This window comes from Salmo salar, chromosome 01, assembly GCF_965601325.2.
Source record: "Salmo salar chromosome 01, fSalSal1, whole genome shotgun sequence".
Taxonomy (NCBI): Eukaryota; Metazoa; Chordata; class Actinopteri; order Salmoniformes; family Salmonidae; genus Salmo; species Salmo salar.
This window is the reverse complement of record NC_138291.1, coordinates 1,260,114-1,284,782: the sequence shown is the minus strand read 5'-3', so window position 1 is coordinate 1,284,782 and position 24,669 is coordinate 1,260,114. Positions and strand designations below refer to the sequence as shown.

The window sequence follows — 24,669 nt, the reverse complement described above, 5'->3', positions numbered from 1 at the left end:
TCTGGTCCACAAGCTAGACCAGGCTCTCTGGTCCGCAAGCTAGACCAGGCTCTCTGGTCCACAAGCTAGACCAGGCTCTCTGGTCCACAAGCTAGACCAGGCTCTCTCTGGTCCACAAGCTAGACCAGGCTCTCTCTGGTCCACAAGCTAGACCAGGCTCTCTCTGGTCCACAAGCTAGACCAGGCTCTCTCTGGTCCACAAGCTAGACCAGGCTCTCTCTGGTCCACAAGCTAGACCAGGCTCTCTCTGGTCCACAAGCTAGACCAGGCTCTCTCTGGTCCGCAAGCTAGACCAGCCTCTCTCTGGTCCACAAGCTAGACCAGCCTCTCTCCTCCACAAGCTAGACCAGGCTCTCTCTGGTCCACCAGCTAGACCAGGCTCTCTCTGGTCCACCAGCTAGACCAGGCTCTCTCTCCTCCACAAGCTAGACCAGGCTCTCTCTGGTCCGCAAGCTAGACCAGGCTCTCTGGTCCACAAGCTAGACCAGGCTCTCTCTGGTCCACAAGCTAGACCAGGCTCTCTCTGGTCCACAAGCTAGACCAGGCTCTCTGGTCCGCAAGCTAGACCAGGCTCTCTCCTCCGCAAGCTAGACCAGGCTCTCTGGTCCACAAGCTAGACCAGGCTCTCTCTGGTCCACAAGCTAGACCAGGCTCTCTCTGGTCCACAAGCTAGACCAGGCTCTCTCTGGTCCACAAGCTAGACCAGGCTCTCTCTGGTCCACAAGCTAGACCAGGCTCTCTCTGGTCCACAAGCTAGACCAGGCTCTCTCTGGTCCACAAGCTAGACCAGGCTCTCTCTGGTCCACAAGCTAGACCAGGCTCTCTCTGGTCCACAAGCTAGACCAGGCTCTCTCTGGTCCACAAGCTAGACCAGGCTCTCTCTGGTCCACAAGCTAGACCAGGCTCTCTCTGGTCCACAAGCTAGACCAGGCTCTCTCTGGTCCATAAGCTAGACCAGGCTCTCTCTGGTCCACAAGCTAGACCAGGCTCTCTCTGGTCCGCAAACTAGACCAGGCTCTCTGGTCCGCAAGCTAGACCAGGCTCTCTCTGGTCCACAAGCTAGACCAGGCTCTCTGGTCCACAAGCTAGACCAGGCTCTCTCTGGTCCACAAGCTAGACCAGGCTCTCTCTGGTCCACAAGCTAGACCAGGCTCTCTCTGGTCCACAAGCTAGACCAGGCTCTCTGGTCCACAAGCTAGACCAGGCTCTCTCTGGTCCACAAGCTAGACCAGGCTCTCTGGTCCACAAGCTAGACCAGGCTCTCTCTGGTCCATAAGCTAGACCAGGCTCTCTCTGGTCCATAAGCTAGACCAGGCTCTCTCTGGTCCATAAGCTAGACCAGGCTCTCTCTGGTCCATAAGCTAGACCAGGCTCTCTCTGGTCCACAAGCTAGACCAGGCTCTCTCTCCTCCACAAGCTAGACCAGGCTCTCTCTGGTCCACAAGCTAGACCAGGCTCTCTGGTCCACAAGCTAGACCAGGCTCTCTGGTCCACAAGCTAGACCAGGCTCTCTCTGGTCCACAAACTGGACCAGGCTCTCTCCTCCACAAACTAGACCAGGCTCTCTCTGGTCGACAAACTAGACCAGGCTCTCTGGTCCACAAGCTAGACCAGGCTCTCTGGTCCACAAGCTAGACCAGGCTCTCTCCTCCACAAGCTAGACCAGGCTCTCTGGTCCACAAGCTAGACCAGGCTCTCTCTGGTCCACATGCTAGACCAGGCTCTCTCTGGTCCGCAAGCTAGACCAGGCTCCTCTGGTCCGCAAGCTAGACCAGGCTCTCTCTGGTCCGCAAGCTAGACCAGGCTCTCTCTGGTCCGCAAGCTAGACCAGGCTCTCTCTGGTCCGCAAGCTAGACCAGGCTCTCTCTGGTCCGCAAGCTAGACCAGGCTCTCTCTGGTCCGCAAGCTAGACCAGGCTCTCTCTGGTCCATAAGCTAGACCAGGCTCTCTCTGGTCCATAAGCTAGACCAGGCTCTCTCTGGTCCATAAGCTAGACCAGGCTCTCTCTGGTCCGCAAGCTAGACCAGGCTCTCTCTGGTCCACAAGCTAGACCAGGCTCTCTCTGGTCCGCAAGCTAGACCAGGCTCTCTGGTCCGCAAACTAGACAGGCTCTCTCCTCCACAAACTAGACCAGGCTCTCTGGTCCGCAAGCTAGACCAGGCTCTCTCTGGTCCGCAAGCTAGACCAGGCTCTCTCTGGTCCGCAAGCTAGACCAGGCTCTCTCTGGTCCGCAAGCTAGACCAGGCTCTCTCTGGTCCGCAAGCTAGACCAGGCTCTCTCTGGTCCGCAAGCTAGACCAGGCTCTCTCTGGTCCGCAAGCTAGACCAGGCTCTCTCTGGTCCGCAAGCTAGACCAGGCTCTCTCTGGTCCGCAAGCTAGACCAGGCTCTCTCTGGTCCGCAAGCTAGACCAGGCTCTCTCTGGTCCGCAAGCTAGACCAGGCTCTCTCTGGTCCGCAAGCTAGACCAGGCTCTCTCTGGTCCGCAAGCTAGACCAGGCTCTCTCTGGTCCGCAAGCTAGACCAGGCTCTCTCTGGTCCGCAAGCTAGACCAGGCTCTCTCTGGTCCGCAAGCTAGACCAGGCTCTCTCTGGTCCGCAAGCTAGACCAGGCTCTCTCTGGTCCGCAAGCTAGACCAGGCTCTCTCTGGTCCGCAAGCTAGACCAGGCTCTCTCTGGTCCGCAAGCTAGACCAGGCTCTCTCTGGTCCGCAAGCTAGACCAGGCTCTCTCTGGTCCGCAAGCTAGACCAGGCTCTCTCTGGTCCGCAAGCTAGACCAGGCTCTCTCTGGTCCGCAAGCTAGACCAGGCTCTCTCTGGTCCGCAAGCTAGACCAGGCTCTCTCTGGTCCGCAAACTAGACCAGGCTCTCTCTGGTCCACAAGCTAGACCAGGCTCTCTCTGGTCCACAAGCTAGACCAGGCTCTCTCTGGTCCACAAGCTAGACCAGGCTCTCTGGTCCACAAGCTAGACCAGGCTCTCTCTGGTCCACAAGCTAGACCAGGCTCTCTCGTCCACAAGCTAGACCAGGCTCTCTCTGGTCCACAAGCTAGACCAGGCTCTCTCTGGTCCACAAGCTAGACCAGGCTCTCTCTGGTCCACAAGCTAGACCAGGCTCTCTCTGGTCCACAAGCTAGACCAGGCTCTCTCTGGTCCACAAGCTGGACCAGGCTCTCTCCTTCCACAAGCTGGACCAGGCTCTCTCCTCCACAAAATGGACCAGGCTCTCTCCTCCACAAGCTAGACCAGGCTCTCTCCGGTCCCACAAGCTAGACCAGGCTCTCTCAACTGGTCCTCAAGCTAGACCAGGCTCTCTCTGGTCCACAAGCTAGACCAGGCTCTCTGGTCCGCAAGCTTGACCAGGCTCTCTCCGGTCCGCAAACTAGACCAGGCTCTCTGGTCCACAAGCTAGACCAGGCTCTCTCTGGTCCACATGCTAGACCAGGCTCTCTCTGGTCCGCAAGCTAGACCAGGCTCTCTGGTCCGCAAGCTAGACCAGGCTCTCTCTGGTCCGCAAGCTAGACCAGGCTCTCTCTGGTCCGCAAGCTAGACCAGGCTCTCTCTGGTCCGCAAGCTAGACCAGGCTCTCTCTGGTCCGCAAGCTAGACCAGGCTCTCTCTGGTCCGCAAGCTAGACCAGGCTCTCTCTGGTCCATAAGCTAGACCAGGCTCTCTCTGGTCCATAAGCTAGACCAGGCTCTCTCTGGTCCATAAGCTAGACCAGGCTCTCTCTGGTCCGCAAGCTAGACCAGGCTCTCTCTGGTCCACAAGCTAGACCAGGCTCTCTCTGGTCCGCAAGCTAGACCAGGCTCTCTGGTCCGCAAACTAGACCAGGCTCTCTCCTCCACAAACTAGACCAGGCTCTCTGGTCCGCAAGCTAGACCAGGCTCTCTCTGGTCCGCAAGCTAGACCAGGCTCTCTCTGGTCCGCAAGCTAGACCAGGCTCTCTCTGGTCCGCAAGCTAGACCAGGCTCTCTCTGGTCCGCAAGCTAGACCAGGCTCTCTCTGGTCCGCAAGCTAGACCAGGCTCTCTCTGGTCCGCAAGCTAGACCAGGCTCTCTCTGGTCCGCAAGCTAGACCAGGCTCTCTCTGGTCCGCAAGCTAGACCAGGCTCTCTCTGGTCCGCAAGCTAGACCAGGCTCTCTCTGGTCCGCAAGCTAGACCAGGCTCTCTCTGGTCCGCAAGCTAGACCAGGCTCTCTCTGGTCCGCAAGCTAGACCAGGCTCTCTCTGGTCCGCAAGCTAGACCAGGCTCTCTCTGGTCCGCAAGCTAGACCAGGCTCTCTCTGGTCCGCAAGCTAGACCAGGCTCTCTCTGGTCCGCAAGCTAGACCAGGCTCTCTCTGGTCCGCAAGCTAGACCAGGCTCTCTCTGGTCCGCAAGCTAGACCAGGCTCTCTCTGGTCCGCAAGCTAGACCAGGCTCTCTCTGGTCCGCAAGCTAGACCAGGCTCTCTCTGGTCCGCAAGCTAGACCAGGCTCTCTCTGGTCCGCAAGCTAGACCAGGCTCTCTCTGGTCCACAAGCTAGACCAGGCTCTCTCTGGTCCACAAGCTAGACCAGGCTCTCTCTGGTCAGCAAGCTAGACCAGACTCTCTCTGGTCCGCAAGCTAGACCAGGCTCTCTCTGGTCCACAAACTAGACCAGGCTCTCTGGTCCACAAACTAGACCAGGCTCTCTGGTCCACAAACTGGACCAGGCTCTCTCTGGTCCACAAACTGGACCAGGCTCTCTCTGGTCCACAAACTAGACCAGGCTCTCTTGTCCACAAACTAGACCAGGCTCTCTCTGGTCCGCAAGCTAGACCAGGCTCTCTCTGGTCCACAAACTAGACCAGGCTCTCTGGTCCACAAACTAGACCAGGCTCTCTGGTCCACAAGCTAGACCAGGCTCTCTCCTCCACAAACTAGACCAGGCTCTCTCCTCCACAAACTGGACCAGGCTCTCTCCTCCACAAACTAGACCAGGCTCTCTCCTCCACAAACTAGACCAGCCTCTCTCCTCCACAAACTAGACCAGCCTCTCTCCTCCACAAACTGGACCAGGCTTTGTATGAGACAGGACAACGTTTGGTTGGACAAAGCGCTGTATTTTGGATTATAAACTTGGTGGTTCGACCCCTTAATGCTGATTGGCTGACAGCCGTGGTATATCAGACCATATACCACAGGTATGACAAAACATATATTTTTACTGCTCAATATACCACGGTTATGGGCTGTTGCATCATGCGTAAGAACAGCCCTTAGCCGTGGCATATTGGCCATATACCACACCCCCTCAGGCCTTATTGCTTAACTAGACATGATCAGTTCTAGGGCTTTGCTGCCTGACTTTTGAAGTCCTGTATTAGATATTCGATGTGTGTGAAAGATATTCAGGATGCAGTTTTCATCTCCAACCCCAGAAAATGAGTCTGCCAACGGGGAAATGGAGGAGTTCACTGCAGCCGTGACAAAAGGACACAGAACCAACCACAGAACGGTAGAGGACCCAGCAGGAGAGCTAGTCTTTAGTAAGGTCCTGAACACACAGAGAGAGAGAAACACATACCTCCACAAAACACACAGATGACTCTGTGCAAGAGGATGGCCCAGACATACTGTACTGCACTGTACACACAGACATACTGTACTGCACTGTACACACAGACATACTGTACTGCACTGTACACACAGACATACTGTACTGCACTGTACACACAGACAGACGTACTGTACTGCACTGTACACACAGACAGACGTACTGTACTGCACTGTACACACAGACAGACGTACTGTACTGCACTGTACACACAGACAGACGTACTGTACTGCACTGTACACACAGACAGACGTACTGTACTGCACTGTACACACAGACAGACGTACTGCACTGCACTGTACACACAGACAGACGTACTGCACTGCACTGTACACACAGACAGACGTACTGCACTGTACACACAGACAGACGTACTGCACTGTACACACAGACAGACGTACTGCACTGCACTGTACACACAGACAGACGTACTGCACTGCACTGTACACACAGACAGACGTACTGCACTGCACTGTACACACAGACAGACGTACTGCACTGCACTGTACACACAGGCAGACGTACTGCACTGCACACACAGGCAGACGTACTGCACTGCACACACAGGCAGACGTACTGCACTGCACACACAGGCAGACGTACTGCACTGCACACACAGGCAGACGTACTGCACTGCACACACAGGCAGACGTACTGCACTGCACACACAGACCGACGTACTGCACTGCACACACAGACCGACGTACTGCACTGCACACACAGACCGACGTACTGCACTGTACACACAGACCGACGTACTGCACTGTACACACAGACCGACGTACTGCACTGTACACACAGACCGACGTACTGCACTGTACACACAGACCGACGTACTGCACTGTACACACAGACCGACGTACTGCACTGTACACACAGACAGACGTACTGCACTGTACACACAGACAGACGTACTGCACTGTACACACAGACAGGCGTACTGCACTGCACTGTACACACAGACAGGCGTACTGCACTGCACTGCACACACAGACAGGCGTACTGCACTGCACACACAGACAGGCGTACTGCACTGCACACACAGACAGACGTACTGCACTGTACACACAGACAGACGTACTGCACTGTACACACAGACAGACGTACTGCACTGTACACACAGACAGACGTACTGCACTGTACACACAGACAGGCGTACTGCACTGTACACACAGACAGGCGTACTGCACTGTACACACAGACAGGCGTACTGCACTGTACACACAGACAGGCGTACTGCACTGTACACACAGACAGGCGTACTGCACTGTACACACAGACAGGCGTACTGCACTGTACACACAGACAGGCGTACTGCACTGTACACACAGACAGGCGTACTGCACTGTACACACAGACAGGCGTACTGCACTGTACACACAGACAGGCGTACTGCACTGTACACACAGACAGACGTACTGCACTGCACTGCACTGTACACACAGACAGACGTACTGCACTGCACTGTACACACAGACAGACGTACTGCACTGCACTGCACACACAGACAGACGTACTGCACTGCACTGCACTGCACACACAGACAGACGTACTGCACTGCACACACAGACAGACGTACTGCACTGCACACACAGACAGACGTACTGCACTGCACACACAGACAGACGTACTGCACTGCACACACAGACAGACGTACTGCACTGCACACACAGACAGACGTACTGCACTGCACACACAGACAGACGTACTGCACTGCACACACAGACAGACGTACTGCACTGCACACACAGACCGACGTACTGCACTGCACACACAGACAGACGTACTGCACTGTACACACAGACAGACGTACTGCACTGTACACACAGACAGACGTGCTGCACTGTACACACAGACAGACGTACTGCACTGCACACACAGAGACATACTGCACTGCACTGTACACACAGACAGACGTACTGCACTGTACACACAGACAGACGTACTGCACTGTACACACAGACAGACAGACGTATTGCACTGCCCTGTACACACAGACAGACAGACGTATTGCACTGCCCTGTACACACAGACAGATGTACTGCACTGCACTGTACACACAGACAGATGTACTGCACTGTACACACAGACAGATGTACTGCACTGTACACACAGACAGATGTACTGCACTGTACACACAGACAGATGTACTGCACTGTACACACAGACAGATGTACTGCACTGTACACACAGACAGATGTACTGCACTGCACACACAGACAGATGTACTGTACTGTACACACAGACAGACGTACTGCACTGCACACACAGACAGATATTCTGCACTGTACACACAGACAGATATAATGCACTGCACACACAGACAGATATAATGCACAGTACACACAGACAGATATACTGCACTGTACACACAGATGTCAAGCAAAGAGGCACTGAGTTTGAAGGTAGGCCTTGAAATACATCCACAGGTACACCTCCAATTGACTCAAATGATGTCAATTAGCCTATCAGAAGCTTCTAAAGCCATGACATCATTTTCTGGAATTTTCCAAGCAGTTTAAAGGCACAGTCAACTTAGTGTATGTAAACTTCTGACCCACTGGAATTGTGATACAGTGAATTATAAGTGAAATAATCAGTCGGTAAACAATTGTTGGAAAAATGACTTGTGTCATGGACAAAGTAGATGTCCTGACCGACTTGCCAAAACTATAGTTTGTTAACAAGAAATTTGTGGAGTGATTGAAAAACGAGTTTTAATGACTCCAACCTAAGTGGATGTAAACTTCTGACTTCAACTGTAGATATACGGCACTGCACACACAGATACAATGCATTAAAAAAAAAAATCCTTATTTACATAAGTATTCAGACCCTTTGCTATGAGAGTTGAAATTGAGCTCAGGTGCATCCTGTTTCCATTGATCATCCTTGAGGTGTTTCTACAACTTGATTGGAGTCCACTTGTGGTAAATTCAATTGATTGGACATGATTTGGAAAGGCACACACCTGTCTATATAAGTTGACAGTGCATGTCAGAGCAAAAACCAAGCTATGAGGTTGAAGGAATTGTCCGTAGAGCTCCGAGACAGGATTGTGTCGAGGCACAAATCTGGGGAAGGGTACCAACACATTTCTGCAGTATTGAAGGTCCCCAAGAACACAGTGGCCTCCATCATTCTTAAATGAAAGAAGTTTGGAACCACCAAGACTCTTCCTAGAACTGACCGCCCGGCCAAACTGAGCAATCAGGGGAGAAGGGCCTTGGTCCGGGAGGTGACCATTAACCTGATGGTCACTCTGACAGAGCTCCAGAGTTCCTCTCTAGAGATGGGAGAACCTCCCAGAAGAACAACCATCTCTGCAGCACTCCACCAATCAGGCCTTTATGGTAGAGGGGCCAGATGGAAGCCACTCCTCAGTAAAAGGCACATGACAGCCCGCTTGGAGTTTGCCAAAAAGTACCTAAAGGACAGACCGTGAGAAACAAGATTCTCTGGTCTGATGAATCCAAGATTGAACTCTTTGGCCTGAATGTCAAGCGTCTAGAGGAAACCTGGCACCATCCCTACGGTGAAGCATGGTGGTGGCAGCATCATGCTGTGGGGATGTTTTTCAGTGCCTGGGACTGGGAGACTAGTCAGGATCGAGGGAAAGACGAACGGAGCAAAGTACAGAAAGATCATTGATGAAAATATTGCACCATACTGCAGCATCCCGCATGCTTTGCCACAGGTATGATGCAACTTTTAAATGAAGACCCACTGTATACTAACAGATATGAAGATACTAACAAAGCGTTCTCATTGGACCGCATGCTGCTATGAATTCAGATAAGGATGGGATGGCACACCAGTCAGGTTCTATGCTCAATATGTCAGACAGAATGGACCTGGTTATCAGAGGGGAAGCTAGTTGATATGAGACATGAAGTTGGTTAGATAGGAGGCCATGGTTATAAATGGAGGGTATCTTGCTGATATGAGAAATGAAGTTGGTTAGATAGGTCATGGTTATAAAAATGGGGTAATCTTGGTTAATCCATCACTAAAGTATTCCATAATCGGTCAGATGTTAAGAGAAGAGATAGAACCAAGATTGGAACCAGAACGAAGAGCTCCATCCTCTCTCTGCAAGTTACAGTCAAGTATATGGGCCAAATGTCCCCTCCCGTTGCAACATTTGAAAGATCCTAACACTGTTGAAATAGTGACTTGTCCAAAGCTTCTGAACTAATGCTATTCGCTATCTCATGCATCCCGTTGTATCATGACAGATCTATGGTACCATTTACGTTTATGAAGTCTGTCCACCAGAGATTAGAAATGGTTAACTGTACAATATGATTAGAGAAACTGTAGAAGGCACCTACATGCATTGTACTGTACTGTACATAAATACAGCTAAAATAATGATGGCACATCAGAAAGCCAGCACAGACCATGTGTTAAATTTGTCATGCAGAATAACCATGTTTATAAAGGCACCAGACATCTCATGAGGATTTGAGACTGGTTCAAGTTGGTCCCAGATCTGGTTGAAGTTGGTTCTAGCCTGGTCCCAGATCTGGTTGAAGTTGGTTCTAGCCTGGTCCCAGATCTGGTTGAAGTTGGTTCTAGCCTGGTCCCAGATCTGGTTGAAGTTGGTTCTAGCCTGGTCTCAGATCTGGTTGAAGTTGGTTCTAGTCTGGTCTCAGATCTGGTTGAAGTTGGTTCTAGCCTGGTCCCAGATCTGGTTGAAGTTGGTTCTAGCCTGGTCCCAGATCTGGTTGAAGTTGGTTCTAGCCTGGTCCCAGATCTGGTTGAAGTTGGTTCTAGCCTGGTCCCAGATCTGGTTGAAGTTGGTTCTAGCCTGGTCCCAGATCTGGTTGAAGTTGGTTCTAGCCTGGTCTCAGATCTGGTTGAAGTTGGTTCTAGCCTGGTCCCAGATCTGGTTGAAGTTGGTTCTAGCCTGGTCCCAGATCTGGTTGAAGTTGGTTCTAGCCTGGTCCCAGATCTGGTTGAAGTTGGTTCTAGCCTGGTCCCAGATCTGGTTGAAGTTGGTTCTAGCCTGGTCCCAGATCTGGTTGAAGTTGGTTCTAGCCTGGTCCCAGATCTGGTTGAAGTTGGTTCTAGCCTGGTCTCAGATCTGGTTGAAGTTGGTTCTAGCCTGGTCCCAGATCTGGTTGAAGTTGGTTCTAGCCTGGTCCCAGATCTGGTTGAAGTTGGTTCTAGCCTGGTCCCAGATCTGGTTGAAGTTGGTTCTAGCCTGGTCCCAGATCTGGTTGAAGTTGGTTCTAGCCTGGTCCCAGATCTGGTTGAAGTTGGTTCTAGCCTGGTCCCAGATCTGGTTGAAGTTGGTTCTAGCCTGGTCCCAGATCTGGTTGAAGTTGGTTCTAGCCTGGTCTCAGATCTGGTTGAAGTTGGTTCTAGCCTGGTCCCAGATCTGGTTGAAGTTGGTTCTAGCCTGGTCCCAGATCTGGTTGAAGTTGGTTCTAGCCTGGTCCCAGATCTGGTTGAAGTTGGTTCTAGTCTGGTCCCAGATCTGGTTGTGTATCTTGCCAACTCATATGGTCATTGCGTGAAATATGTGACCCGTTTCAGGAAACCAGGCATCTGTCGCGAGTCCCTACCTCACAGGAGCGCCATTTGAACCTAAACTTTATTTTTTTTATCAAAATGTGTTGTTTGGCAGAAATGTCTTCTGGAACATGTGAACTTTCATGTGCCTTAATAACAAAACTTGTATTCCATCTGTATATACGAATAAAATTGTGAAATTACGAGCCTAGTTGGTTTAGACATGGAAATTGACACGAACCTTCCCGCTACCATGATTGGCTGAGATAATGAGTGGGCTGGACATGCCAAGAGATGAGTTCTGATTGGTCTGCCATGTAGGACAGTTCTGCCATGTAGCACAGTTCTGTCTGTAACATGAGCTGGTCAGTATGTGTAGGTAATCCTTTCTAACACTGCTTTTTATATAGACATCACAAAGAACTGCAAAAAACCCTCTGTCTCCGGATTACATCTTCAAACTAAGGGAAACCAATGCATGCGTGACAGACGGTCTATCTAGCTACATTTTCAGATAGTACAAGTTTCTAATTTTGTCAGAAAGTCGTTTTAATTTTAAGTTAAAGTGTACTTAGGGACTAAGGGAAAGGGGAAAGGGGGGATACCTAGTCAGTTGGACAACTGAATGTCTTCAACTGAAATGTGCCTTCCACATTTAACCCAACCCCTCTGAATCAGAGAGGTGCTGGGGGGCTGCCTTACAATCGACATCCACGTCTGCTAGGGCGAGTAAAATGGTCAGAGTGGGGTGTTCTCTCATTTGTGTCTGGAAGTAGCTAGCAAGCTAGCCAACGTTAGCCAGTTAGCTTGGGTGCTTGACTGCTGCTGTTAGGGCAGAACGCTCGGATCAACCCTTCTTTTCAGTCAGAGCGTTCAGTGTGCGCTCCGAGAGCCAAACGCTCTGAGCACACCCTGGCACTCCAGATTCAATTTACGAACACACCTCTAGTATAAACCAGCGTTAAATCTTGAAATCTTTGGTTGTTTAGTACATGGCCTCACATGCGAATCCTGAACGAGATGGGTGGGGCTAAAGCTTCAGAGGGTGTGAACGATGCTGAATGGGTGGAGACAAAGAAGAGCTCTCCAGTGGGTTTCCCAAAACATTCAAGGACCATTTTCTCAATAGTGATTTTACAAGTTTATCAACTTTCAAAGCAGAATTACTTTCCCATTGTTCCTCAACTGCAGTGTATGATTATACCATCTAGCTCTGAGTCTCTACTTTTATCCAATGTATGAAACACATTTTGATACATAAGACCGAATCGAGCCGGTCGGTCACATATGTGGAAGTAGGCTAGTGGTTAGAAAGACAGGTCACCTACATGTTCTGGTTCCACAGGAGGCCAGGTGCTCCTCCAGGGGTCCAGGGTTCGAGTCCCAGGGCAGGCAGGAGCCCAGGTTAGCATTCCAAACGCAGTGAACCCCCGGCCAGGCCGCTATACAGGCGGCAGCGCTGGGAGCGCTGGAGCAGCTGGCTGGCGTGTAGATCAGGACATCACTCAACAACAGACTGTTGAACCCCCCAAACACATACATCACACTGTAGGGGGGGAGGGAGGGAGGGAGTGGGGGGAGGTGGAAAGAAAGATAAGACACATGAAAGAAAGTACAGTAAGCTTATTTCCCAGACAGAGTTCCCCAGACAGAGTTCCCCAGACAGAGTTCCCCAGACAGAGTTCCCCAGACATAGTTCCCCAGACAGAGTTCCCCAGACAGAGTTCCCCAGACAGAGTTCCCCAGACAGAGTTCCCCAGACAGAGTTCCCCAGAGAGAGTTCCCTAGACAGAGTTCCCTAGACAGAGTTCCCTAGACAGAGTTCCCCAGACAGAGTTCCCGAGACAGAGTTCCCGAGACAGAGTTCCCCAGACAGAGTTCCCCAGACAGAGTTCCCCAGACAGAGTTCCCCAGACAGAGTTCCCCAGACAGAGTTCCCGAGACAGAGTTCCCTAGACAGAGTTCCCGAGACAGAGTTCCCGAGACAGAGTTCCCTAGACAGAGTTCCCCAGACAGAGTTCCCCAGACAGAGTTCCCTAGACATCGCTCCCTAAGCTTTGTTCCCCCCCTGTATTTTGATGTTATATGTTTCTACAACCATACCTCAATTCAGATTCGATTCACGTTTAGATGGAATATTTGGCTGTTTTGGCTCCCAGAGCCACTTCGCCTCTAAACAGAACATGTCAGGTCCTTGGACTATAAGGTGTAATGTTGGGCTCCAACAGTCCATTACTGGGCTAGGGACCCTGAAGCAGACGGTCTCTCTGTACCTGTCACTGTAGACGGCCGTGTGTCCGAACCGGTTGACATCATGGTGGAGGTCTGGTCTGGACAGCACTGACCACTCATCACATGCTGTTTAGAGAGAGAGACATGTTTACATTGACAAGTTTCTACATCCATTTGTTGTTACATGATCTGACCAGCAATGTGTTACATTTAGACAGGGTTAGACTGGGTTAGGGTTAGACTGGGTTAGACTGGGTTAGGGTTAGACAGGGTTAGACTGGGTTAGGGTTAGACAGGGTTAGACTGGGTTAGGGTTAGACAGGGATAGACTGGGTTAGGGTTAGACAGGGTTAGACTGGGTTAGGGTTAGGGTGTGCTAGGGTTAGGGTTAGTAACAGACATCTCAACATCAACTGATCAGAGGAGACTGTGTGAATCAGGCCTTCATGGTCGAATTGCTGCAAAGAAACCACTACTAAAAAGGACACCAATATTATGTTTCTTGGGCCAAGAAACACGAGAAATGGCTGCCATCACTGGCCCGGGCTAGCTACCATCACTGGCTTGGTCTGGCTGCCATCACTGGCCCGGTCTGGCTGCCATCACTGGCCGGGGCTAGCTGCCATCACTGGCCCGGTCTGGCTGCCATCACTGGCCCGGTCTGGCTGCCATCACTGGCCCGGTCTGGCTGCCATCACTGGCCCGGTCTGGCTGCCATCACTGGCTTGGTCTGGCTGCCATCACTGGCCCGGTCTAGCTGCCATCACTGGCCCGGTCTAGCTGCCACCAGCCCACCAATGTCCCCTGCAGATGTTCAGGTATTCTCTGACTGGTAGACTATATTGTCACTATGAATGGTGGATAGAGCAACACTGAAGCATGCATGAGAGCACCAGCTGTTCCGGACGACTGTGTTATCACGCTCTCCGTAGCCGACGCGAGTAAGACCTTTAAACCTGGACAAAAAGAACACCTACGTGAGAATACTGTTCATTGACTACAGCTCAGCGTTGTGCCCTCCAAGTTCATCCCTAAGCTAAGGACCCTGGGACTAAACACCTACCTTTTCAACTGGATCCTGGACTTTGACGGGCTGCCCCCAGGTGGTGAGGGTAGATAACAACACATCTGCCATGCTGATCCTCAAGACGGGGGCCCCTTAGGGGTGTGGGCTTAGTCCTCTCCTGTACTCCCTGTTCACCCACGACCGCACGGCCAGGCACAACTCCAACACCATCATTAAGTTTGCCGACAACAACGGTGGTAGGCCTGATCACCAACAACGATGAGACAGCCTATAGGGAAGAGGTCAGAGACCTGGCCAACCTTTCCCGAAACGTGATCCAGACAAAAGGAGATGGTCATGGACTACAGGAAAAAGGAGCACCGAGCACGCCCCCATTCTCATCGACGGGGCTGTAGTGGAGCAGGTCGAGAACATCAAGATCCTTGGTGTCCACATCACCAACAAACTAACATGGTCCAAACACACCAAGACAGTCTTAAAGAGGGCTCAACAATGCATATTCCCCCTCAGGAGATGGAAAAGATTTGGCATGGGTCCTCAGATCCTCAAAAGGTTTTACAGCTGCACCATCAAGAGCATCCTGACTGGTTGCATCACCGCCTGGTATGGCAACTGCTTGGCATCTGACCGTAAGGCACTACAGAGGGTAGTGCGTACGCCCCAGAACATCACTGGGTCCAAGCTTACTGCCATCCAGGACCTCTATACCAGGCGGTGTCAGAGAAATGACCTAAACATTTCTAAAGGCTCCAGTCACCCAAGTCCTAGACTGTTCTCTTTGCTACCGCCGGGCAAGGGGTACCAGAGCGCCAAGTCTAAGTCCAATCTTTTTTATTTGATTTCAGGACAAGAGATCAGTCTCTGCTGTTGTTTTCATGATCTAACAAACTTTAGAATGACATGTGGTGTTTTTGAGAGGTTATTAACTTCTATGGGCTAGGTGGGACCTGCGGGACACAGCCAGTGAAATATCAGGGCGGCAAATTCAAAACAACAAAATGACATAATTCAACTTTCTCAAACATACACTTCTCCTTGATGTAACCACATTGTCCAATTTCAAAATGGCTTTACAGCGAAAGCAAAACATTAGATTATGTTAGGAGAATAAATAGACAAAAATAATCACACAGCCATTTTCCAAGCAAAGACATGTGTCAATAAAACCCAAAACACAGCTAAATTAAGCACTAACCTTTGACGATCTTCATCAGATGACACTCCTAGGACATTATGTTACACAATACATGTATGTTTTGTTCGATAAAGTTCATATTTATATCCAAAAACAGCATTTTACATTGGCGCGTGATGTTCAGAAAATGTATTCCCACCAAAACTTCCGAATGTGCACATCAATTTACAAAAATACTCATCATAAACGTTGACAAAATATATAATTATTTAAAGAATTATAGATAGACTACTCCTGGATGCAACCGCTGTGTCAGATTTTAAAATAGCTTTACGGAGAAAGCACATTTTTAATATTCTGAGTACATAGCTCGCCATCACAGCAAGCTATACAGACACCCGCCAAGTTCGGGGTCACCTAAACTCAGAATTAGTATTAGAAATATTCTCTTACCTTTGCTGATCTTCATCAGAAGGCACTCCCAGGACTGCTACTTCCACAAGAAATGTTGTTTTTGTTCGAAATAATCCATATTCATGTCCAAATACCTCCGTTTTGTTCATGCGTACAGATCACTTATCCAAAGGCATAACGCGCGGTACCAGAGACGAAAAGTCAAAATGTTCCATTACCGTACTGAGAAGCATGTCAAACGCTGTTTAAAATCAATCTTTATGGTATTTTTAACGTAAAATTGCGATAATATTCCAACCGGACAATAGCATATTCATTCAAGAAGAAAAAGAAGGAACGCTCGCGGGACCGCGCATATCCGATCCCTTTGTCCACAGGCAGTCCACTGATTGACTGAGCTACTATTCTCTGCCCAGTGATAGACTGAAAGAACTTTCTGAAGGCTGTTGACAGCCAATGGAAGTCTTAGGAAGTGCAACGTGACCCCACAGAAACTGTGGTTTCGACAGAGAATCAAAAGAAGAACTACAATTCTCAGACTTTCCACTTCCTGGTTGGATTTTTCTCAGGTTTTTGCCTGCAATATAAGTTCTGTTATACTCACAGACACCATTCAAACAGTTTTAGAAACTTCAGAGTGTTTTCTATCCAAATCTACTAATAATATGCATATTCTAGTTTCTGGGCAAGAGTAGTAACCTGTTTAAATTGGGTACTTTTTCATCCGGCCGTGAAAATACTGCCCCCTACACCCCAACAGGTTAACGGCTATAAATGTCCATATAATCTGTCACTGCCCAGGATGTAGGCCATTAAGTCTGTGTTGTTATGTTTGTAAGTGGTTATACATTATTGCGTTATGAGACTATACCCTGGTTGTATGTCTGTGGCATGCTCATCTTGTAATGAAGGATTTATGAGAGGTTATAACAGGTTAAGGCTGTCACATACCCAGGTCATAGGCCATGAAGTCAGAGGAGAAGCACTTGGCTCCGTGGCTCATGGACGTGTCGTTGTGCGTGTTCCCTCCAAACACCAGCATGGTTCCGCTAACGATGACCGCCGTGTGGAGGTACCGGAAGAACCCGCTGTCCTTTAGAACCGTCCTGGAAACAGACAGAACCACTGAGAACATCAGCAGGAGAACAGATACGTGTCCCCCAAATGGCACCCTATTCTCTATGGGCCCTGGACAAACCTAGTGCACTATATAGAGAATAGGACACCCTATTCTCTATGGGCCCTGGACAAACCTAGTGCACTAAATAGAGAATAGGACACCCTATTCTCTATGGGCCCTGGACAAACCTAGTGCACAATATAGAGAATAGGACACCCTATTCTCTATGGGCCCTGGACAAACCTAGTGCACTATATAGAGAATAGGACACACATATGGGCGGCAGGTAGCCTAGTGGTTAGAGCGTTGGGCCAATATCCAAAAGGTTACTAGATCGAATCCCTGAGCTGACAAGGTAAAAATCTGTCATTCTGCTCCTGAACGAGGCAGTTAACCCACTGTTCCTAGGCTGTCATTGTAAATAAGTTCTTAACTGAGATTTTAACTGACCCATATGAGATTAGAGACAGACCCATATGAGATTAGAGGCAGACCCATATGAGATTAGAGACAGACCCATATGAGATTTTTGGATCTGATACTGATTAGCCAATATTATTATTATTATTATTATTATTATTATTATTATTATAGGTGGAACAACAAATGTAAATGTTTTCTGTAGGGATTGAAACTCAACTCTCCGACTGGTGAAGTTGCGTTGGGTTATATGTCCAGTGTTACCGTAGCGCGCCAGGCAAGACTGGTTTATAGCCATGTAAAGAGTGCCCTCTTCAGGACAAATAATGAAATGCAAAAACGAAATAAAATTCTATGAAGAATAGCTTTTTCTACGCATTTTATATCAGCCCTTTTAAATGCTGATAAAATACATCCATATCAGCCCATCGGTCGGGCTCTGCTGTTAATATGGACGTATGAACAGAGCTTATTCACAGATTAGTTGAAAGCCCTTGCAGTTAGTCGCTCTGGATCAGAGCGTGTGGATAAGAATATCTGACAAATAACTGCATTATAAAATGGAGGCTAAATGTAATACTAACACCCTCAAAAGAGGTCTTTGCTGAAACTTAAAGGACTAGTTCACTATTTTACAACTTGATGTTAGATGGTTCCTCACCCCAATTTGACTGTTTTCAGTACTCAAATAAAATAAAAAAACGTTTTTAGAAGACAAGGCCCACACTAGAAACACATGTGTGCATTTATCTACACTGAGAGTACAAAACATAAAGAACACCTTCCTCACGTCGAGTTGCGCCCCTTCTCCCCTTTTGTCCTCAGAACAGCCCCAATTTGTTGGGACATGGACTCTACAAGGTGTTGAAAGCGTTCCACAGGGATGCTGGTCCATGTTGACTCCAATGCTTCCCACAGTTGTGTCCAGTTGGCTGGATGTCCTTTGGGTGGTGGACAATTCTTGGTACACAAGGGAAACTGGAGAGTGACACAAGAACTGTGTCTGGCATACTGTGTTTAGCATAACTTGGCATGACATGCCAACGACAAATTCTGAAAATACACCTCAATGCCTAACTGACCAAATGATGAAAGACAAACATTGTCATTTTGAATTCCCTAAAGTGAGAATGGAAGCGGTGGGAAAAAATATTGTTGTCCAACAATGACAAGCCACCAGGGTCTGACAATTTGGATGGAAAATGACTGAGAACGATAGCGGACGATATCACCTTGTGAAAGTATTCACATTCCATGACTTTTTCTACATTTTGTTGTGTTACAGCCTGAATTTAAAATGATTATTTTTTTGTCCCTGGCCTACACACAATACCCCATAATGTCAACGTGTAATTATATTTTTTAGAATTGTTTTCCAATTAATAATAAAAAAATGAAAAAGTAGTGTTCAACTCCTTTGTTATGGAAAGCTAAATAAGATCAGGATGAAGTCATGTCTCAAGTCAGAAGTTGCATAATAGTGATGATTTATGAAGGACTACCCCATAACTCTACCCCACAATTACCTGTAAGATCCTGCAATCAAGCAGTGAATTTCCAACACAGATTAAACCACAAAGACCAGGGAGGTTTTCCAATGTCTCGCTAAGAAGGGCATCGATTGGTAGATGGGCCCCCCCAAAAAAAACAGACAATGAATAGACTACCGCGCCACTTGGAAGCTTATAATCGTTAAGGACTGGTGAGTTTTTCTGTTTCACCCTGATCTGTTACACCCTGATCTGTTTCACCCTGGTCTGTTTCACCCTGGTCTGTTTCACCCTGATCTGTTACACCCTGATCTGTTTCACCCTGATCTGTTTCACCCTGATCTGTTTCACCCTGATCTGTTACACCCTGATCTGTTTCACCCTGATCTGTTACACCCTGATCTGTTTCACCCTGATCTGTTTCACCCTGATCTGTTTCACCCTGATCTGTTTCACCCTGATCTGTTTCACCCTGATCTGTTTCACCTGTTCCTGTGATTGTCTCCACCCCCTCCAGGTCTCTCTGCCCCAGTGTATTTATCCCTGTGTTTCCTGTCTCTCTGCCCCAGTGTATTTATCCCTGTGTTTCCTGTCTCTGCCCCAGTGTATTTATCCCTGTGTTTCCTGTCTCTCTGCCCCAGTGTATTTATCCCTGTGTTTCCTGTCTCTCTGCCCCAGTGTATTTATCCCTGTGTTTCCTGTCTCTGCCCCAGTGTATTTATCCCTGTGTTTCCTGTCTCTCAGTGTATTTATCCCTGTGTTTCCTGTCTCTCTGCCCCAGTGTATTTATACCTGTGTTTCCTGTCTCTCTGCCCCAGTGTATTTATCCCTGTGTTTCCTGTCTCTCTGCCCCAGTGTATTTATCCCTGTGTTTCCTGTCTCTCTGCCCCAGTCTATTTATCCCTGTGTTTCCTGTCTCTCTGCCCCAGTGTATTTATCCCTGTGTTTCCTGTCTCTCTGCCCCAGTGTATTTATCCCTGTTTCCTGTCTCTCTGTGCCAGTTTGTCTTGTATGTTTTCAAGTCAACCAGCGCGGTTTCCCATACTCCTTTTCTATTCTTTCGTATTCTTCATTTTGACCTGTTTTCTGGACTCCATTTTTGCCTTTACACGACCATTCTTTTGCCTATCCCTATTTGGATTTATTAAAGTTCAAAGACTCTTACCATCTGCCTCCTGTGTCTGCATCTGAGTCTCACCTTGTGCCCTTATATTTTCAGGATAAAAACATGAATGAAATGGAGCTAAGTACAATACTAACCTAACTGACAGAGTGAAAAGAAGGAAGCCCTTACAGAATAATATTCCAAAACATGCATCCTGTTTGCAACAAGGCAAAAAATGTGGCAAAGTAATTTACTTTTTGTCCTGAATACAAAGTGTTATGTTTGGGGCAAATCCAATGCAACACATTACTGAGTACCACTCTCCATATTTTCAAGCATAGTGGTGGCTGCATCATGTTATGGGTATGCTTGTAATCGTTAAGGACTGGGGAGTTTTTCAGCGCCCAAAGAAATGGAATGGAGTTAAGCACAGGCAAAATCCTAGAGGAACACCTGGTTCAGTCTGCTCTCCACCAGACACTGGGAGATGAATTCACCTTTCAGCAGGACAACAACCTAAGACACAAGGCCAAATCTACAATGGAGTTGCTCACCAAGAAGACAGTGAATGTTCCTCAGGGGCTGAGTTACAGTTTTGACTTAAATCTACTTCAAAATCTATGGCAAGACCTTAAAATGGTTGTCTAGCAATGATCAACAACCAATTTGACAGAGCTTGAAGAATTTTGAAAATAATAAATGAGCAAATATTGTACAATCCAGTTGTGGACAGCTCTTAGAGACTTACCCAGAAACACTCACAGCAGTAATTGCTGCCAAATATGCTTCTACAAAATACTGACTCAGGGATGTGAATACTTATGTAAAGAAGATATCTGTATTTAATTTTCCAAAAAGGAGCAAAAACTTCTAAAAACATGTTTTCCCTTTGTCATTATGGGTTATTGTGTGTAGATGGGTGAAAAAATTTAATCAATTTAATCCATTTTGTATTCAGGCTGTAACACAACAACATGTAGAGTAAGTCAAGGTTATGAGCGCTTTCTGAAGGCACTGTAAGCCTACAGGAAAGTTTGCCCCCTCAGGCCTGGAGGGAAGCAAAAGTCATTCCGCTACCAAAAAAATAGCAAAGCACCCTTCACTGGCTTAAACAGCTGACCAATCAGCCTGTTACCAACACTTAGTTAACAAAAACAACAACAAAAATGACCAGATACATTATTTCACAGAAAACTAAATAAAAGACTTTCAGCATGTTTATAGGGAGGCCATTCAACATGTAAGGCAAATGACTGAAAATGATAATAAAAAGATTGTGGGAGCTATTTTGTTAGACTTCAGTGCAGCTTTTGACATTAACGATCTGCTGGTGGAACAAAGTATGTGTTATGGCTTTGCATTCCCGGATATATTGTGGATTGAGAGTTACCTGTCTAACAGAACACAGAGGGTGTTATTTAATGGAAGCCTCTCCAACATAATCAAGGTAGTGTCAGGCATTCCCCAGGGCAGCTGTCTAAGCCCCTTAATTTTGTCAATCTTTACTAATGACCTGACACTTGCACTCAGTAAAGCCTGTGTGTCTATGTATGCTGATGACCCAGCACTATACACGTCAGCTACTACAGCAAGTGAAATCACTGCAACACTTAAAGAGCAGTCAGTTAGCTTCAGAATGTGTGGCAAGATATGAAGTAAGTCCTAAATATTAAAAGCATTGTATTTGGGACAAATCATTCACTAAACCCTGAACCTCAACTAAATATTGTAATGAATAATGGGGATATTGAGCAAGTTGAGGAGACTAAACTGCTTGGAATAACCCTGGATTGTAAACTGTTACGGTCAAAACATGTTGATACAACAGTCGCTAAGATGGGGAGAAGTCTGTCCATGATAAAGCGCTGCTCTGCCTTCTTAAAGGCATGTATTTCTGTAGGCCTAACAGGAGCTTGTTGAATCATCAGTTAGATACATTTTAAAGGTATGTATTTCTGTAGGCCTAACAGGAGCTTGTTGATCCCATCAGTTAGATACATTGTAAAGGCATGTATTTCTGTAGGCCTAACAGGAGCTTGTTGGTGCTTTGCTGGTGCCAATGTCAGTGATTTATTTAGAATTCAAGGCACACTTAACCAGCATGGCTACCACAGTATTCTGCAGGAATACGCCATCCCATCTGGTTTGCGCTTAGTGGGACTATAATTTGTTTTTCAACAGGACAATGACCCAACACACCTCCAGGCTGTGTAAGGGCTATTTGACCAAGAAGGAGAGTGATGGAGTGCTGCATCAGATGACCTGGCCTCCACAATCACCTGACCTCAGCCCAATAGAGATGGTTTGGGATGAGTTGAACCACAGAGTGAAGGAAAAGCAGCCAACAAGTGCTCAGAATATGTGGGAACTCCTTCAAGACTGTTGGAAAAGCATTCCAGGTGAAGCTGGTTGAGAGAATGCCAAGAATGTGCAAAGCTGTAATCAAGGCAAAGGGTGGCTACTTTGAAGAATCTAAAATCTAAAATATATTTTGATTTGTTTAACACTTTTTTGGTTCCTACAGGATTCCATACGTGTTATTTCATAGTTTTGATGTCTCCACTATTAATCTACAATGTAGAAAATAGTAAAAATAAAGAAAAACGCTTTCATGAGTAGGTGTGTCCAAATTTTGGACTGGTACTGTATGTGTGAAATGTGTTTTGATTTAGAATGGACCATTATAATGCACCTGTATCAAAACTGGCATCCCTTGACACTTTGTTTTTGGTGCACCAGGACCATTCACAGTTGAGTACAATGCTGATTGGTTATTATTTTATTTTTAAATGTAATCAATGGAGGCCAGATGATCGCTGCTTCCAGTGCATTCAATGCTACATGCGGCAACAATGCCATTCTGGTTTGGGCCAGACAGCATCAGATAGAGGGCCTACACACAGAGAGACAGAGGGGCGTCGTCTTGCTGGCTCGGATGCTTTCTCCGGTGAGATAAATTCAATTGTAAGAAGCTGAATTTGTTTTAAACAGAGACGAAAAAAATATTGATCTTTCTTCTTCCCTTGGCAACCACTGCATAGAACACCTGCTACAGCAATGGGTCGACAGGCACAATTCATAACATTTCAGACAATTAAAAAAAAACATATTTTCAGACAGTAGAATTCTGCTCTGGCATAGAATGTTCTATTGTTTCCCTGACAACAATAAACGTTGCTGATTGGCGTGTTGTTGTGTTGTCTAAGCAGTGTTTTATGGTAGGGTAGATAGATGTGTTCTCTTTCTACTAAATGTATTGGTAAGTCTGTGTGAGTGGTCTGCGAGCAGGCAGCTCGAAATAATCTGATTGACAGTTCTGGTTACCTAGTAATGGACTTTATCCCCGCTTCAGAAGCGGCATTCCTTAACCGACAAGTTAAATGCCCATTCAATGCTTCGAAACTATCTCCAGAGAAGGTTTTGTGGCAGCATTTAAAAAGCCATAGTGAACACTTTTCAGACAAATAAATGCTGTAGCTGAGGCACTTTCCAGGCGCCACACTTTATATAACCATATTTATAGAGGCTTAGGCTACAATATTCTGCCCATATGAACACATTTATAGAGGCCTAGGCTACAATATTCTGCCCATATGAACAACATTTATAGAGGCCTAGGCTACAATATTCTGCCCATATGAACAACATTTATATAGGCCTAGGCTACAATATTCTGCCCATATGAACACATTTATAGAGGCCTAGGCTACAATATTCTGCCCATATGAACAACATTTATAGAGGCCTAGGCTACAATATTCTGCCCATATAAACAACATTTATAGAGGCCTAGGCTACAATAATCTGCCCATATGAACAACATTTATAGATGCCTAGGCTACAATATTCTGCCCATATGAACACATTTATAGAGGCCTAGGCTACAATATTCTGCCCATATGAACAATATTTATAGAGGCCTAGGCTACAATATTCTGCCCATATGAACAACATTTATAGAGGCCTAGGCTACAATATTCTGCCCATGTCAACAAATTAAATATAGGCCTGGGCTACAATATTCTGCCCATATGAACAATATTTATAGAGGCCTAGGCTACAATAATCTGCCCATATGAACAACATTTATAGAGGCCTAGGCTACAATATTCTGCCCATGTCAACAAATTAAATATAGGCCTAGGCTACAATATTCTGCCCATATGAACAATATTTATAGAGGCCTAGGCTACAATATTCTGCCCATATGAACAACATTTATATAGGCCTAGGCTACAATATTCTGCCCATTTGAACAACATGTATAGAGGCCTAGGCTACAATATTCTGTCCATATGAACAACATGTATAGAGACCTAAGCTACAATATTCTGCCCATGTCAACAAATTAAATATAGGCCTAGGCTACAATATTCTGCCCATATGAACAATATTTATAGAGGCCTAGGCTACAATAATCTGCCCATATGAACAACATTTATAGATGCCTAGGCTACAATATTCTGCCCATATGAACACATTTATAGAGGCCTAGGCTACAATATTCTGCCCATTTGAACAACATTTATAGAGGCCTAGGCTACAATATTCTGCCCATGTCAACAAATTAAATATAGGCCTAGGCTACAATATTCTGCCCATATGAACAATATTTATAGAGGCCTAGGCTACAAT

General features: G+C 47.4%; 1 protein-coding gene across 8 annotated transcripts in view; it reads right to left on the bottom strand.

The window, feature by feature from the left end:
* LOC106610160 (attractin) overlaps window positions 1-24,669 on the bottom strand; it is a 200,869-nt gene that overhangs the window by 134,771 nt on the left and 41,429 nt on the right. For all 8 annotated transcript variants that reach the window (XM_045704524.2, XM_045704555.2, XM_045704577.2 and 5 more), the window contains exons 10-12: window positions 16,851-17,005; window positions 13,365-13,449; window positions 12,420-12,637 (exon numbers count right to left, since the gene is read on the bottom strand). In XM_045704524.2, the coding sequence (XP_045560480.1) occupies window positions 12,420-12,637; window positions 13,365-13,449; window positions 16,851-17,005 (458 nt within the window). The remainder of the gene's footprint in view (window positions 1-12,419; window positions 12,638-13,364; window positions 13,450-16,850; window positions 17,006-24,669) is intronic.